Source organism: Coregonus clupeaformis, chromosome 2, assembly GCF_020615455.1.
Source record: "Coregonus clupeaformis isolate EN_2021a chromosome 2, ASM2061545v1, whole genome shotgun sequence".
NCBI classification, from domain to species: Eukaryota; Metazoa; Chordata; class Actinopteri; order Salmoniformes; family Salmonidae; genus Coregonus; species Coregonus clupeaformis.
The window spans coordinates 19,217,235-19,235,433 of NC_059193.1; the positions used below are offsets into that span (position 1 = coordinate 19,217,235).

Consider the following 18,199-nt stretch of genomic DNA (forward strand, 5'->3'; position numbering starts at 1 on the left):
AGAAGCTGTCCTAGATAGATGGTGTTATCAGCATATTGACTTAAGAAGCTGTCCTAGATAGATGGTGTTATCAGCATATTGACTTTAGAAGCTGTCCTAGATAGATGGTGTTATCAGCATATTGACTTTAGAAGCTGTGCTAGACTGGATGGTGTTATCAGCATATTGACTTTAGAAGCTGTCCTAGATAGATGGTGTTATCAGCATATTGACTTTAGAAGCTGTCCTAGATAGATGGTGTTATCAGCATATTGACTTAAGAAGCTGTCCTAGATAGATGGTGTTATCAGCATATTGACTTAAGAAGCTGTGCTAGACTGGATGGTGTTATCAGCATATTGACTTAAGAAGCTGTGCTAGACTGGATGGTGTTATCAGCATATTGACTTTAGAAGCTGTCCTAGATAGATGGTGTTATCAGCATATTGACTTTAGAAGCTGTCCTAGATAGATGGTGTTATCAGCATATTGACTTAAGAAGCTGTCCTAGATAGATGGTGTTATCAGCATATTGACTTAAGAAGCTGTGCTAGACTGGATGGTGTTATCAGCATATTGACTTAAGAAGCTGTGCTAGACTGGATGGTGTTATCAGCATATTGACTTAAGAAGCTGTGCTAGACTGGATGGTGTTATCAGCATATTGACTTTAGAAGCTGTGCTAGATTGGATGGTGTTATCAGCATATTGACTTTAGAAGCTGTGCTAGACTGGATGGTGTTATCAGCATATTGACTTAAGAAGCTGTGCTAGACTGGATGGTGTTATCAGCATATTGACTTTAGAAGCTGTCCTAGATAGATGGTGTTATCAGCATATTGACTTAAGAAGCTGTGCTAGACTGGATGGTGTTATCAGCATATTGACTTTAGAAGCTGTCCTAGATAGATGGTGTTATCAGCATATTGACTTTAGAAGCTGTCCTAGATAGATGGTGTTATCAGCATATTGACTTAAGAAGCTGTCCTAGATAGATGGTGTTATCAGCATATTGACTTAAGAAGCTGTGCTAGACTGGATGGTGTTATCAGCATATTGACTTAAGAAGCTGTGCTAGACTGGATGGTGTTATCAGCATATTGACTTTAGAAGCTGTCCTAGATAGATGGTGTTATCAGCATATTGACTTTAGAAGCTGTCCTAGATAGATGGTGTTATCAGCATATTGACTTAAGAAGCTGTCCTAGATAGATGGTGTTATCAGCATATTGACTTAAGAAGCTGTGCTAGACTGGATGGTGTTATCAGCATATTGACTTAAGAAGCTGTGCTAGACTGGATGGTGTTATCAGCATATTGACTTAAGAAGCTGTGCTAGACTGGATGGTGTTATCAGCATATTGACTTTAGAAGCTGTGCTAGATTGGATGGTGTTATCAGCATATTGACTTTAGAAGCTGTGCTAGACTGGATGGTGTTATCAGCATATTGACTTAAGAAGCTGTGCTAGACTGGATGGTGTTATCAGCATATTGACTTTAGAAGCTGTGCTAGATTGGATGGTGTTATCAGCATATTGACTTTAGAAGCTGTGCTAGACTGGATGGTGTTATCAGCATATTGACTTTAGAAGCTGTGCTAGATTGGATGGTGTTATCAGCATATTGACTTTAGAAGCTGTGCTAGACTGGATGGTGTTATCAGCATATTGACTTAAGAAGCTGTCCTAGACTGGATGGTGTTATCAGCATATTGACTTTAGAAGCTGTGCTAGACTGGATGGTGTTATCAGCATATTGACTTAAGAAGCTGTGCTAGACTGGATGGTGTTATCAGCATATTGACTTAAGAAGCTGTGCTAGACTGGATGGTGTTATCAGCATATTGACTTAAGAAGAGCATGCAGTCATGAGCCCGAGTTATAGACTAGAGTATTTCCTGGTGAGATCACATGACCAGGAGAAACTCAGGGCCCTAGTTATAGACTAGAGTATTTCCTGGTGAGATCACATGACCAGGAGAAACTCAGGGCCCTAGTTATAGACTAGAGTATTTCCTGGTGAGATCACATGACCAGGAGAAACTCAGGGCCCTAGTTATAGACTAGAGTATTTCCTGGTGAGATCACATGACAAGGAGAAACTCAGGGCCCGAGTTATAGACTAGAGTATTTCCTGGTGAGATCACATGACCAGGAGAAACTCAGGGCCCTAGTTATAGACTAGAGTATTTCCTGGTGAGATCACATGACCAGGAGAAACTCAGGGCCCTAGTTATACCATGAGTCCTGTCAGTGTAGAGGCATTATTATCCAGAAGTAACTATTTACAGCCAAAATGTGCCAATAAATATGATCCTATGTTTATCACAGCCTACCTACACCTTTCCCCTCAACAGCCATTGGCTGCTGTAATGCTTGGACTGTGTGTCCTGCGACAACATGTGAATAAGTAATGACAAGTATCTCCCCCTCTTGCTTTCTCTCTCTCCACCCCTCCTTCTCTCTCTCTCCCCCCTTCTCAGTCTCTCTTTCTCTCTCTCCACCCCTCCTTCTCTCTCTCCCCCCCCCCATCTCAGTCTCTCTCTCTCCATCCCTCGCCCCTCTCTTTTTTAAAAGCTATATTTTAAGAATTCACCATGTTCTGGTGTTCTGCTGACATGCAAAAGAGATAAAAGATTAATGCATGTTTAAAACATTTAAATGGATGTACTGAACTTTCAGTGCATAGCCAATAGCTAGGTTTCCATCCAATTGGTCGACAGATTTTCATGTGAATATTCTAAAATCTGCATAAAAACAATATGACATTTTCCTACCAGAGATGTTTCCATCAAACTGACTTGTTGCGGCTGTGTGTGACAAAGTAGTGCACATAAAAATAACTTTTTGCAGTTAAATTCCCATGTACCGAATACAAAATACAAGATAAATGTGTTTCCATTGCATTTACAACTCCACTGATGGTTTTGTAACATAGTAAATGTAAATCAGCAAGACTCAAATTAGTATGATATGTAAATTGTTGGTATGCTTATATAACACAGAAGGTTACTTAAGGCAAAAATGAACATGAACGTCTAGCAACCCAAAGGTTGCGTGGTCGAATCTCATCATGGACAACTTTAGCATTTTAGCTAATTAGCTACTTTGCAACTACTTAGCATGTTAGCTAACCATTCCCCTTTAACCTAACTCCAAACCCTAACCCTAACCTTAATCCTAACATTAACCCCTAACACTAACCCCTAGCCTAGCTACAGTGCATTCGGAAAGTATTCAGACCCCTTGACTTTTTCCACATTTTGTTTACGTTTCAGCCTTATTCTAAAATTGATTAAATACATGTTTCTTCATCAAACTACACACAATACCCCATAATAACAAAGCGAAAACAGGTTTTTAGAGATTTTAGCAAATTTATTTTCACACTCTTCACATACTCTGCTGCTACTCTGTTTATTATCTATCCTGATTGTCACTTTTACCCATTTTTTTTTTACATTTTACATTTTAGTCATTTAGCAGACGCTCTTATCCAGAGCGACTTACAGGAGCAATTAGGGTTAAGTGCCTTGCTCAAGGGCACATCGACAGATTTTTCACCTAGTCGGCTCAGGGATTATTTTTTTTCACCTAGTCGGCTCAGGGATTAGAACCAGCGACCTTTCGGTTACTGGCACAACGCTCTTACCCACTAAGCTACCTACCCCTACCTACATGTATATATTACCTAAATTACCTCAACTACCTTGAACCCCTGCACATTGACTCTACTGGTACTCCTTGTATAAAGCCTCATTATTGTTATTTTATTGTGTTACTATTTATTTTTTTATTTACCTAATTTTTCTTACTTTTTAACTCTGCATTGTTGGTTAAGGGCTCGTCAGGAAGCATTTCACTGTAAAGTCTACACCTGTTGTATTCTGTGCATGTGACAAATACATTTTGATTTGATTTGATTGTAATTCGCAGCATATCACACGAAATGGATGATGGACATGCACAAATAAATACATACCATACGAAACGTAACATAGAGTATCATGCTAATTGGAGTGTCCCGGATTTACTTTTACTATGTTATGTCTACACCTGTGTCCAGGTCGGACGAAAAGAAGAAAAAAAACCTGTCCGGGGAGGTTCTCTTCGGCACTGTTCAACCAATCAAGTAAATGTGAAGGAGGAGTTAAAATGGAGTGTCGCCATAGAGATGGAAAGAGGCCTTGCCATTATGGTGTCTGTGACAGCTTCAAAGGCGCTGCCAATTCTATCTCCATTTTGAATTCGTCCATTTTCTTCTTCACGATTGGCTGATCCCTCCTGATGACCCGGCTGCACATGACTCCAATAGGGGGGAGTCAGCCAATTAAGTTGGAAGCCCCACCCAGTTGACTACATTAAAATGGTTGAAGCCCTCAATGGCGCGCTGCCCATGCTAACACTGCCTTCTGGGCACCAGAGGCCTCTATCGTTCTCTATGGTGTAGCTCAAATCCAAAAGCGGAGGTCGTGTCACAGGGGTCTTTCCATTTCCACTGAAAAGTGAAACATCCGGTTGTTGCTAGTAGGCTACCTGCATGATGTCACGCCCTGGCTCTGGGGACACTGTTATGTTGAGCCAGGGTGTGTAGATTTCTGTGTTGTAGTTCTAGTTGTTTCATTTCTATGTTGGCCAGTGTGGTTCTCAATCAGAGGCAACGAGTGTCAGCTGTGGCTGGTTGTCTCTGATTGGGAACCACATTTAAACAGGCTGTTTTCCCACAGTAGTTGTGGGATCTTGTTCTGTGTTGGTTTGTGTATGTAACCAAGGACGTCACGTTATCGTGTTGTTGTTTTGTTCGTGTGATCATTATTTGAATAAATATGTTTGCATTCAACGCTGCGCCTTGGTCCTCCTCCTTCGACGATCGTGACACATGATGAGATTATTATAGATAAGAGCGAGATTATTTGTATTTTTCAAATGGCAGCAAAGCATCGATCATCATGTCACCAGAATAAGACCCTCTATATTTATTGGAAAGCAGCATCAAGCTTTCTTCACCATGCACTTTCACCACCCTGTGAAGTTCGTCATAATTCCACCTCCATTTCTCACATAATTAATTTTATCTACACAAAAAGATCCCACCTTGTATAGCGTATTTTGTTTTATCGACATTAGGAAAGTTTCCCCACAAATGTGCTGTTTCCATCAGGCCTTTTGTGACAACAGAGACCCTATTGGCTTGCGAGACTGCATGGACAGGGAAGGAGAGAGAGAGAGTACCGGGCGACACAGAGAGTAACGAGTGATGGTGGAAGGAAGAACGCGCTTATTTGAAATGGAAAAGCGTTGCGGTAGCTATTGATAAAAGAAGAACATCAAGACGCGCTCTGTGGGATGCACTGTTGAGCGCTGCATCCCGAGGGGTTCGTGCTCATTGTATGGAGATTGTGACAGCCGGATAAATGGCGTCCCTTGAGAAGGCAAGAACTAGATGTATGTCAGTTGAAGTGCAGTACTATCATAAGGAGAGTTATCCTTGGAAAACAGAGGAGGAATGGAGGGAAAAAGAAAGGCAGAGGAGGTCTAAGAGAGAGAAGGAGGAAGAGGGTGAGCTTGAGTCAGTTAAAAATGGCGGGAAAAAAGGAAGATGGTTTGTTAAAGAAGAATGGTAGAATGTGTAAACAGAGTGAGTTGAAGACAGGAGGAGAAATGGAAGTGAATGAGGGTGAAGTATCGGAGGTGGTAGGTGTGGTGAAGTTCTTGGAGCCTGAGGATTGCACCGAGGGTCAGGATAAAGATGAGTCTGACAGTAGGAGTGACGTTTTTGGAAAAAGTGGAACCTTGTCTTTTGACTGATCCATTTGTGGTTTCAGGGTGGGTGAAAACAGAGTTGGGTGCTGTGGAATCGGTGAAGGTAACCAGAAGTGGTCTTGTGATAGTTGTTTGTGTTTCTGCTCATCAGAGGGAGCAGGTGCTCCGCGTTAAATGAATGGGGACAAGAGATGTGAATTGTTTTGCTCTCAAGAAAAGGGCGCCATTGAAAGGCGTGATTACTGGGGTAGCAGTAAATGTGAAAGCTGACCAACTGAAGGGGAAGATTCCCGGTGTTTGTGATGCTCGTCGTTTGGTGCAATGCAGACAGGGTGGTGTGAGTGGAGAAACAGAAGAGTCATTGTCTGTTCTTTTGAGTTTTGATGTTGAGTCTTTGCCAGACAAAGTGATGTTAGGATATATAAGTAATCCTGTACGAGCTTTTGTGCCGAATACATCACATTGTTACAGGTGTCAAGCTTATGGACATGTGGCAGCAGTGTGTAGGAGGGAGGTTCCTAGGTGTGAGAAGTGTTCAGAAGGGCATGAGACAAAGGAATGTGTAGCATTGGGGAAAGTAGTGGTATGTGTTAATTGTAGTGGTGCTCATGGGGCTGGGGATCAGAAATGTCCGGTGCGAAAGAGGCAGGTTGAGGTTTCCAGGGTTAGAGTAGTGCAGAAGTTGTCATATGCTGAGGCAGTGAAGAAAGTAGAGGAAGATAGGTCAAGGGGGAGGGATCCTGAGAGGAGTGGTGTGAGTAGTAGATCTGTACCAGTACAGAGGGATAAACCAACAAGTGATATATGTTTCAGTAAGATTGGATTTTTAGCATTTATAGCAATGGTTATCAACTATACTGCAGGGATGGAACGTAAATCGCAGAAAATAGAGGTTGTGTTGGCAGCTGCAAAGAGGTATTTGGGTGTGCGAGACTTGACATCAGAAGAGTTACAGGGTGTGTTAATTGGTGGTGTCCCATCCCTTCAGGCTGTTGGCATGAGGTAGGAATACATAGATTTTAATAGTGGAGTAGGTTGGTGTTATTTTTATTTTTGTGAGTGTAGTGTTAGATGGTAGGGTATTTGTTTATTTATTAATTATTTCAAGCAAAGGATAAGGGAGTTATACTCCAGTCTAGTAGGTGGCGGTAATGCAACATTTATTGGATGCCAACCGCCGTTAAACCTCATCGAAGAAGAAGAAGAAGAAGGCCTTTCGTGACGTCTCGAGAGGGATTTGGGAGCGGCGTGTTTGAATGAACGAAGGAGACGGTGCAGGAGTGGAAAGAAGATGGCGGAAACAGATGATGAAGTGGATTCTGAATCTAATGGTGGTAGAATCAAGGAAAATTGGAATATTGTCCAAAAGAATGGAAAACGGAGCCAAGTAGTGATGAGAATGTCCCTTCGTATCTAAATGAGGAGCAGCTGATAGAATGACCAGTCTTGAGGAATCCATTTGAGATTCCAAACTGGTGGAGAGAGTGCTGGGTAGAGTGAAGGCTGTGGAATCCATTTGAGATATCCAAACTGGTGGAGAGAGTGCTGGGTAGAGTGAAGGATGTGAGGATCACGAGAGGCGGGCTGGTTTAGATTTTTTTGTGCTTCTGAGGATCAGAAGAAACGTGTGTTGCGTCTCACCCGATTTGACAAGTTTGAAGTGTCGCGTGTGTCTTTTTAGGAACAGGGCTCCTCTCAAGGGGGTTATATCTGGAGTCTCCTGGGAAGTAGATGTTGAAGAGATTAAACATATTCCTGGACTGATTGATGCACGTCGGATGAATCGTGTGGTGAATGAAGAAAAAGTGAAGAGTCTATCAGTTCTTTAGTTTTTTTGATATGGAGATATCCAGGCTCTGTCGCAGCCGGCCGCGACCGGGAGACTCATGGGCGGCGCACAATTGGCCCAGCGTCGTCCAGGGTAGGGGAGGGAATGGCCGGCAGGGATGTAGCTCAGTTGATAGAGCATGGCGTTTGCAACGCCAGGGTTGTGGGTTCGTTTCCCACGTGGGGCCAGTATAAAAATATATATATATATATATGTATTCACTAACTGTAAGTCGCTCTGGATAAGAGCGTCTGCTAAATGACTAAAATGTAAATGTAAAATGAGTCTCTCCCTACTCAAGTGCAGTTGGGGTATATTAACTACAGAGTCAGAGCATCTATCCCAAGACCAATGCAAATTGATAATTGTAAAGCTTTTGGTCATGTTTCAAGTGTTTGCAGAAGGGAGAGGCCGTGATGTCAAGTTGCGGAAAAGATCATATCAAGCCACGTCTTTCGAATGCCCCACAAGGGTGAAAGAGAATGAGGTGGCCAAAGTCAGGGCTGTCCAGAGCATTTCATATGCAGCAACTGTTAAAAGGGTTGAGGGTTTGAATGGTGCTCCTGAAGAGTCCATGGTGGTGGATAGGCCTTCACTGCAGGCTGCAGGGGTTGCCTTTCACCAGCAGGATCCTGACATTTTAAAGGTTAAGAAGGTGGACTTTGTGGCCTTTATAGCTATGGTAATTAATGGCACGTCCAAGGTGGAGAGAAGGTCCAGGAAGATAGAAATCATTGTGGATGCGGCGGAGCGGTTCCTGGGGCTGAAAGATTTCTCGGCGGCGAAGGAGTTACATGGAATATTGTCACAAGCCGTACCACCCTTTCAGGCCCTAGAGCATGACAAGGGAGATATGGACAATTGAAAGAAGGAAGAAGTGGGAGTTTTGTTTTGTTTTGTCCATTTTTATTTGGGTGGATGAAGTTAGTTTCCCTATTACTTCTGTATTTTATTGTTTACCTTGTTTTGGTTTCAACCCGTCCAGTTGGTGGCGGCAATACACCTTTTTGGGTTATAGTCCACCATAAAACCCACAGAAGAAGAAGAAGAAGAAGAAGAAGAAGAAGAAGAAGAAGAAGAAGAAGAAGGCCTTTCGTGACATTTTTTTATCCAACGTGTACCTTACTCTATAAAAAGGTTGGACTGAAACCAGGTTTATATGGGTAAATTATTTATCCATGGGATGTAATAAAGGGAATTGGTGTTTTGGAGTTAAGTGTGTGAATGAAATTCAAGCCATGAAAGGTCCAGTTGAATTATATTCATTTCATCATCATCACCATCACCATCATCACCATCATCCTCACCATCATCACCATAGTCCACACCCTCTTGCCCCCCAATCGTTGTCATTTAATGGACAAATAAGTTCTCAAGTTCTAAGTTCCCTAGATAATTCATTAAATGTCAGAGGTTTGAGCCTGAAATATTGCAGTATTTCAAGTTCTTTATTGCGGTGTTACAATCAATGATGTATAGTTAAAATACGGTATAACACAGGCTTCTCTGTTTTCAGTATGAGTGAAATGTACCCATCACCACCAGAGGGAGTACACGATCCACGATAGAGGGAGAGACAGCCCTGGCTCAGACTCTATTGAGGCAATATCATGCTATTTTTCAATTAATTAGCCTACTGATAGGCCAACTGCTATCTGCCAGCATCTATTTCTATGATACAGATACAGGCTACATTATAGTTTAACAATAGTACACATTTTATATTCAGTTAAATCCTCACCAATCACATTGTCACAAACACTAGCCTGTATATGTGTAGGCCTAATTCAAAAATATTACATGAGATAAATAACTATTACCCTTTTGATTGGCTAAAGAAAGATACTGTGTGTGAGTTGGTACTGTATATATTTTACAGTATGGAGAATGAGGATATAGCCTACTGTGTGGTGATGGTTTGGATATGGGCTGACTACGTACCTGTTCAGTTTTGTTTGTGTACAACCGCAGATAATGATGTTATTCAAGTTGTGAAATCTCCGCCACCTACCAGACAGCTTTTAAGGAATGACACACATGCAATCCGATACGAGCAAGTGCAGTTACAAAATTTGCTCAGCTTGGACTTGTGAACGTTTGTAGCCTACTTGCCATTAGAAGACTGTTTCCGCCAAAAGAGGTAGGCTATGTATTTATTTTGTGGACAAATATGTGGGTTGAATTTTAAACATTGCATTGAAATGCATGTCTGTAAAGCGATACGGACGTTTGTCAAGTGTGTGGCTTCTTACTGCGTCATCCGAAGCGCTAGAGACAGTTCCAGCGCGTGAACTATTTTGGATATTTCTTTACAGACGTTTATGGAAATCTACCGTTTCCTGTCTGTAATTTTAACAAGCTAGAAAGTTAATAACAGCGATTGTATGTTTATTTGTTTTTCGATTGAGTGCACAGGTGTGTATCTTGGTATTGCACTTCCGGTTACCTGAACAGTAGGCGCAGGTTACATGACACCTGTGCGCGAGCTGCACAGCTCAAGAGAAGAAGCAACAACGCGATGTTAATGACTGGAAAATATTATCAATAGCCTGTATTGCATTTTAAAGATTTTTAAAGGATCATCTTTATATAACATATACTTTCCTTATCCTCCCGTACAGAATGCTGTAATCAGTCTGATGAATGAGAACACACAGTCACACCGAAGCAGAGCCCTGCAACCATTCTAAGATGGAGTAGCTGGCTGTGTTGGACTTGTTGGAGCACCTGGACGTTTCTGCCAAGGTCCTGCCCTGCCAACACAACTTCTGGAAGCCCTGCCTGCAGCACCAGGAGACCTCCAGGCCCGGGGACCAAGATGGAGTTCCACTGCCCAGAGTGTCATACCCCAGTCCAGGCCAGGTCAGTGGAGGAGCTGCCCCCTAACCACCTCCTGGTTTGGCTCCTGGAGGGACGGGACGGAGACAGACCGCCTGCCCGATATATGGTACCCTCTGCCAGGGAGAATGGTCGACTCAGAGGCAGGGAGGCCCAGCAGCAACAGCAGAACCCACAGTCTGATCAGCAGCACAGAGAGAGGCAGCCTGGACAGAATGAGGTGAGGAGACTGTGGAGCTGGGTGTTATTATGGATCCCCTCTCCTTTCAAGTTATGATGTGGAACTCCTCACTCTCTATGACTAGTGCAGAATGACAGCACCAACAGCACCAACCGGCATTCTGTTACCAAACTTTGCATCTGCACTGTTCTTCAAGTAAATTTGTTTTTGTAAAATGTTCTATAGACATTGTTAAAAGTCGTCCCTGTGCATAGAGTTGTATGGTTTGTTTAACTTTGCAATCATTCTTTTTTGTTTGACATATGTTTTAAAGTGAAAAGTAGTGTCGGTATAGTGCTCTACAGTGATTTGATCCCGTATAGTGCTCCTACAGTGATTTGATCCATGCCTGTATAGTGCTCCTACAGTGATTTGATCCATGCCTGTATAGTGCTCTACAGTGATTTGATCCATTCCGTATAGTGCTCCTACAGTGATTTGATCCATGCCGTATAGTGCTCCTACAGTGATTTGATCCATGCCGTATAGTGCTCCTACAGTGATTTGATCCATGCCGTATAGTGCTCCTACAGTGATTTGATCCATGCCGTATAGTGCTCCTACAGTGATTTGATCCACGCCGTATAGTGCTCCTACAGTGATTTGATCCATGCCGTATGGTGCTCCTACAGTGATTTGATCCATGCCCGTATAGTGCTCCTACAGTGATTTGATCCATTTCTGTTTCTGATTGAGGCAGGCTTCGGCAAATTAGACCTTATATATTTCCAGGATAAAAGGTTGATTAAATTCTCAAGGTCATGCTTATTACCACTGGCATTTATTGCCGTTTTGATTTATGTGGTAAAGGGTCCAAATATCTGTATCGGATACACACATATTATTTATTCATTGCATATATCATTTGATCTATTGTCTGGCTATATGAGGAGCCTATCTCCCTATATAGTGCAGTACTTTTGGCCGCTGTGATAGACTAGCGTCCCGTCCAGGGGGTGTACATCAAGCTGCCTCACACTACAGAAACAGGAGATAGGCTCCTTACCTGCTTTTGACCAGAGCCCTATGGGGTAGTAGTGCACTATATAGGGAATAGGGTGCCATTTGGGAGGGAGCCTAGATCTAGGTCAGAGACTCAGTCCTGTGTTACACCAGAGGGAGAAACAGGTGATTGTCTTGGCAACGAGACACAGTTTACATCTGACATCATGGGCAAGTAGTAGAAGCATGGCCTAGAAACAAAGTTAGCTTGGGAATATGGGACGCTTCTCGCCCCAAACTGTTCAAACACACAATGAGTTTTTATTTTACTACTTTATGAATAATTCTGTCATTAATAATGTCCAACAAGACTCTACAGAACATCAGGGCTATTCAGTTACATTACAGTCCTCGATAGCCACACACAGCACTGCTGGTTTTCTTTATTCCTCTGTAGTTAATAGATCAATGAATCTCAATGAATGTCATTGATTAGTAAAATAATGGTTAATGGTTAATAAACAACTCTAAGGACAACCCCATAAAATCATATTTATTACTTTCCCGAATTCTGTTTTCTCTGTTTTTATTTTTCCTGGTATTTTTTTGTCCTTTCAGTTTTTAACTCTCTACATTACAATTATTCCTAGAGAAACAGCGTAAAAATGGATGTTCTGAGTCCATGTCAATGCTTAAATAGCATCAGAAGACCAATGTTGAGGTCTGGAAAAAAAGTTGTTGTTGTGTAATTGCCCTTTAAAGTTGCATTTAGGAAGAGCGGAATGTGTCAGTCTAGCTATGTTTCTGTTAGGCCTAATGCTGCAGCACACGCCATGGCAGGGTTTGCAAAACAATGGCCACCAAATTGATACAAATAATCCTATCTTTCTGTCAGGAAAGCCTACTTTGCAGTTAACATTTAATTGAGAAGTTTTTTTTGGGGAAAGTCTTTCTGTCTACCCACAAGACGATTATCTACCGTCGCTAACTGGCGACATACGGAGTGATAGACAAACGCGCGCCACACAGACAGACAAGGGCAATATTGAAATTAATGAGCAGATATTGTGTTAGGTTTGGCTGTTTAAACCAATAGTGGCTAACCAGGGTTGGGATGTGGCTTTGGTTGGATTGTAGCCGGGAGCTTTATGTTGATGACAGTTAAGGATTGAACACATGAAAAATAATGCATGTACTTTCAGAATTGCTTGGGGAGCTACTCATAGGTGGGCTGCGAGCTACTGGAAGCTGGGGATCTACCTGTTGGGAGGCTGGGGATCTACCTGTTGGGAGGCTGGGGATCTACCTGTTGGAGGCTGGGGATCTACCTGTTGGGAGGCTGGGGATCTACCTGTTGGGAGGCTGGGGATCTACCTGTTGGGAGGCTGGGGATCTACCTGTTGGGAGGCTGGGGATCTACCTGTTGGGAGGCTGGGGATCTAGTTAGGGGGAGTGACGAGCTCTACAGCAGAGTCTCAGCACTCAATCGCTGGTTGAAAACTGTTTTCTGCCCCTCCCAAAAGATAGAATTTGTAGATAATTGGCCCTCTTTCTGGGACTCACCCACAAACAGGATCAAGCCTGACCTGCTGATGAGGGACGGACTCCATCCTAGCTGGAGGGGTGCTCTCATCTTATCTACCAACATAGATAGGGCTCTAACTCCTCTAGCCCCACAGTGAAATAGGGTGCAGGCCAGGCAGCAGGCTGTTAGCCAACCTGCCAGCTTAGTGGAGTCTGCCAATAGCACAGTCAGTGTAGTCAGCTCAGCCATACCCATTGAGACTGTGTCTGTGCCTCGACCTAGGTTGGGCAAAACTAAACATGGCGGTGTTCACCTTAGCAATCTTATTAGGATAAAGACCTCCTCCATTCCTGCCATTATTGAAAGAGATCGTGATACCTCACATCTCAAAATAGGGTTACTTAATGTTAGATCCCTCACTTCAAAGGCAGTCATAGTCAATGAACTAATCACTGATCATAATCTTGATGTGATTGGCCTGACTGAAACATGGCTTAAGCCTGATGAATTTGCTGTGTTAAATGAGGCCTCACCTCCTGGTTACACTAGTGACCATATTCCCCGTGCATCCCGCAAAGGCGGAGGTGTTGCTAACATTTACGATAGCAAATTTCAATTTACAAAAAAAAAATGGCGTTTTCGTCTTTTGAGCTTCTAGTCATGAAATCTATGCAGCCTACTCAATCACTTTTTATAGCTACTGTTTACAGGCCTCCTGGGCCATATACAGCGTTCCTCTCTGAGTTTCCTGAATTCCTATCAGACCTTGTAGTCATAGCAGATCATATTCTAATTTTTGGTGATTTTAATATTCACATGGAGAAGTCCACAGACCCACTCCAAAAGTCTTTCGGAGCCATCATCGACTCAGTGGGTTTTGTCCAACATGTCTCTGGACCTACTCACTGCCACAGTCATACTCTGGACCTAGTTTTGTCCCATGGAATAAATGTTGTAGATCTTAATGTTTTTCCACAAAATCCTGGACTATCGGACCACCATTTTATTACGTTTGCAATCGCAACAAATAATCTGCTCAGACCCCAACCAAGGAGCATCAAAAGTCGTGCTATAAATTCTCAGACAACACAAAAATTCCTTGATGCCCTTCCAGACTCCTTCTGCCTACCCAAGGACGTCAGAGGACAAAAATCAGTTAACCACTTAACTGAGGAACTCAATTTAACCTTGCGCAATACCCTAGATGCAGTTGCACCCCTAAAAACGAAAAACATTTGTCATAAGAAACTAGCTCCCTGGTATACAGAAAATACCCGAGCTTTGAAGCAAGCTTCCAGGAAATTGGAACGGAAATGGCGCCACACCAAACTGGAAGTCTTCCGACTAGCTTGGAAAGACAGTACCGTGCAGTACCGAAGAGCCCTCACTGCTGCTCGATCATCCTACTTTTCCAACTTAATCGAGGAAAATAAGAACAATCCAAAATTTCTTTTTGATACTGTTGCAAAGCTAACTAAAAAGCAGCATTCCCCAAGAGAGGATGGCTTTCACTTCAGCAGTAATAAATTCATGAACTTCTTTGAGGAAAAGATCATGACCATTAGAAAGCAAATTACGGACTCCTCTTTGAATCTGCGTATTCCTCCAGGGCTTAGCTGTCCTGGATCTGCGCAGACTCTGCGAGGGCCTGGGATCGGGAGAGACACTTAAGTGTTTTAGTACTATATCTCTTGACACAATGATGAAAATAATCATGGCCTCTAAACCTTCAAGCTGCATACTGGATCCTATTCCTACTAAACTGCTGAAGGAGCTGCTTCCTGTGCTTGGCCCTCCTATGTTGAACATAATAAACAGCTCTCTATCCACCGGATGTGTACCAAACTCACTAAAAGTGGCAGTGATAAAGCCTCTCTTGAAAAAGCCAAACCTTGACCCGGAAAATATAAAAAACTATCGGCCTATATCGAATCTTCCATTCCTCTCAAAAATTTTAGAAAAAGCTGTTGCGCAGCAACTCACTGCCTTTCTGAAGACAAACAATGTATACGAAATGCTTCAGTCTGGTTTTAGACCCCATCATAGCACTGAGACTGCACTTGTGAAGGTGGTAAATGACCTTTTAATGGCGTCAGACCGAGGCTCTGCATCTGTCCTCGTGCTACTAGACCTTAGTGTTGCCTTTGACACTATCGATCACCACATTCTTTTGGAGAGACTGGAAACCCAAATTGGTCTACACGGACAAGTTCTGGCCTGGTTTAGATCTTACCTGTCGGAAAGATATCAGTTTGTCTCTGTGAATGGTCTGTCCTCCGACAAATCAACTGTACATTTCGGTGTTCCGCAAGGTTCCGTTTTAGGACCACTATTGTTTTCACTATATATTTTACCTCTTGGGGATGTTATTCGAAAACATAATGTTAACTTTCACTGCTATGCGGATGACACACAGCTGTACATTTCAATGAAACATGGTGAAGCCCCAAAATTGCCCTCGCTAGAAGCCTGTGTTTCAGACATAAGGAAGTGGATGGCTGAAAACTTTCTACTTTTAAACTCGGACAAAACAGAGATGCTTGTTCTAGGTCCCAAGAAACAAAGAGATCTTCTGTTAAATCTGACAATTCATCTTGATGGTTGTAAAGTCGTCTCAAATAAAACTGTGAAGGACCTCGGCGTTACTCTTGACCCTGATCTCTCTTTTGCGAACATATCAAGACTGTTTCAAGGACAGCTTTTTTCCATCTACGTAACATTGCAAAAATCAGAAATTTTCTGTCCAAAAATGATGCAGAAAAATTAATCCATGCATTTGTTACTTCTAGGTTAGACTACTGCAATGCTCTACTTTCCGGCTACCGGATAAAGCACTAAATAAACTTCAGTTAGTGCTAAATACGGCTGCTAGAATCCTGACTAGAACCAAGAAATTTGATCATATTACTCCAGTGCTAGCTTCCCTACACTGGCTTCCTGTTAAGGCAAGGGCTGATTTCAAGGTTTTACTGTTAACCTATAAAGCGTTACATGGGCTTGCTCCTACCTATCTTTCCGAGTTGGTCCTGCCGTACATACCAATACGTACGCTACGGTCACAAGCGCACGAGCCTCCTAATTGTCCCTAGAATTTCTAAGCAAACAGCGGGAGGCAGGGCTTTCTCCTATAGATCTCCATTTTTATGGAACAGTTTGCCTACCCATGTGAGAGACGCAGACTCGGTCTCAACCTTTAAGTCTTTACTGAAGACTTATCTCTTCAGTAGGTCATATGATTGAGTGTAGTCTGGCCCAGGAGTGTGAAGGTGAACGGAAAGGCTCTGGAGCAACGAACAGCCCTTGCTGTCTCTGCCAGGCCGGTTCCCCTCTCTCCACTGGGGGTTCTCTGCCTCTAACCCTGTTACAGGGGCTGAGTCACTGGCTTGCTGGTGCTCTTTCATGCCGTCCCTAGGAGGGGTGCGTCACTTGAGTGGGTTGAGTTACTGACGTGATCTTCCTGTCTGGGTTGGCGCCCCCCTTGGTTTGTGCTGTGGTGGAGACCTCTGTGGGCTATACTCGGCCTTGTCTCAGGATTGTAAGTTGGTGGTTGAGGATATCCCTCTGGTGGTGCGGGGGCTGTGCTTTGGCAGAGTGGGTGGGGTTATATCCTTCCTGTTTGGCCCTGTCCGGGGTTTCTTCGGATGGGGCCACAGTGTCTCCGGACCGCTCCTGTCTCAGCCTCCAGTATTTATGCTGCAGTAGTTTATGTGTCGGGGGGCTGGGGTTAGTTGGTTATACCTGGAGTACTTCTCCTGTTTTATCCAGTGTCCTGTGTGAATTTAAGTATGCTCTCTCTAATTCTCTCGTTCTCTCTTTCTCTCTGAGAACCTGAGCCCTAGGACCATACGTCAGGACTACCGGGCATGCTGACACCTTGCTGTCCCCAGTCCGCCTGGCCTTGCTGCTATTCCAGTTTCAACTGTTCTGCCTGCGGTTACGAAACCCCTACCTGTCCCAGACCTGCTGTTTTCAACTCTTAATGATCGGCTATGAAAAGCCAACTGAGAGACCTGAGCCCTAGGACCATACGTCGGGACTACCGGCCGTGGTGACTCCTTGCTGTCCCCAGTCCGCCTGGCCTTGCTGCTATTCCAGTTTCAACTGTTCTGCCTGCGGTTATGGAACCCCCTACCTGTCCCAGACCTGCTGTTTTCAACTCTTAATGATCGGCTATGAAAAGCCAACTGAGATTTATTCCTGATTATTATTTGACCATGCTTGTCACTTATGAACATTTTTGAACATCTTGGCATGGTTCTGTTATAATCTCCACCCGGCACAGCCAGAAGAGGACTGGCCACCCCTCATAGCCTGGTTCCTCTCTAGGTTTCTTCCTAGGTTTTGACCTTTCTAGGGAGTTTTTCCTTGCCACCGTGCTTCTACACCTGCATTACTAGCTGTTTGGGGTTTTAGGCTGGGTTTCTGTACAGCACTTCGAGATATTAGCTGATGTAAGAAGGGCTATATAAAATAAAATTGATTGATTGATTGATTGATCTACCTGTTGGGAGGCTGGGGATCTACCTGTTGGGAGGCTGGGGATCTACCTGTTGGGAGGCTGGGGATCTACCTGTTGGGAGGCTGGGGATCTACCTGTTGGGAGGCTGGGGATCTACCTGTTGGAGGCTTGGGATCTACCTGTTGGGAGACTGGGGATCTACCTGTTGGAGGCCCCTGTTCTAGAGGTTTCTCGGGACTCCTCAGAGTCTGGGAAGATTGCCTTTAGTTATTGTGACTCTAGCGCATGGAATGACCTGCAGGCCACTTTGTGGCTTGACTCTCTGTCCTCGAAGGGTCAGTTCGCCCAAGTGGCGCAGTGGTCTAAGGCACTGCTTCGCAGTGCTAGCTGTGCCACTAGAATCCAGGCTCTGTCGTAGCCGACCGCGACTGGGAGACCCATGGGGCGGCGCACAATTGGCCCAGCGTCGTCCAGGGTAGGGGAGGGAATGGCTGGCAGGGATGTAGCTCAGTTGGTAGAGCATGGCGTTTGCAACGCCAGGGTTGTGGGTTCGATTCCCACGGGGGGCCAGTATGAAAAATAATAATAATAATGTATGCACTCACTTAACTGTAAGTCGCTCTGGATAAGAGCGTCTGCTAAAT

The 18,199-nt window shown here is 43.7% G+C and overlaps 1 protein-coding gene across 1 annotated transcript in view; it reads left to right on the forward strand.

The window, feature by feature from the left end:
- Window positions 1–9,623: 9,623 nt before the first annotated feature.
- LOC121531102 (E3 ubiquitin-protein ligase SH3RF1) overlaps window positions 9,624–18,199 on the forward strand; it is a 32,220-nt gene continuing 23,644 nt past the window's right edge. The window contains exons 1-2 of the mRNA XM_041836440.1: window positions 9,624–9,711; window positions 10,193–10,629. Coding sequence (XP_041692374.1) covers window positions 10,390–10,629 — 240 coding nt within the window. The 5' untranslated portion in view covers window positions 9,624–9,711; window positions 10,193–10,389. The remainder of the gene's footprint in view (window positions 9,712–10,192; window positions 10,630–18,199) is intronic.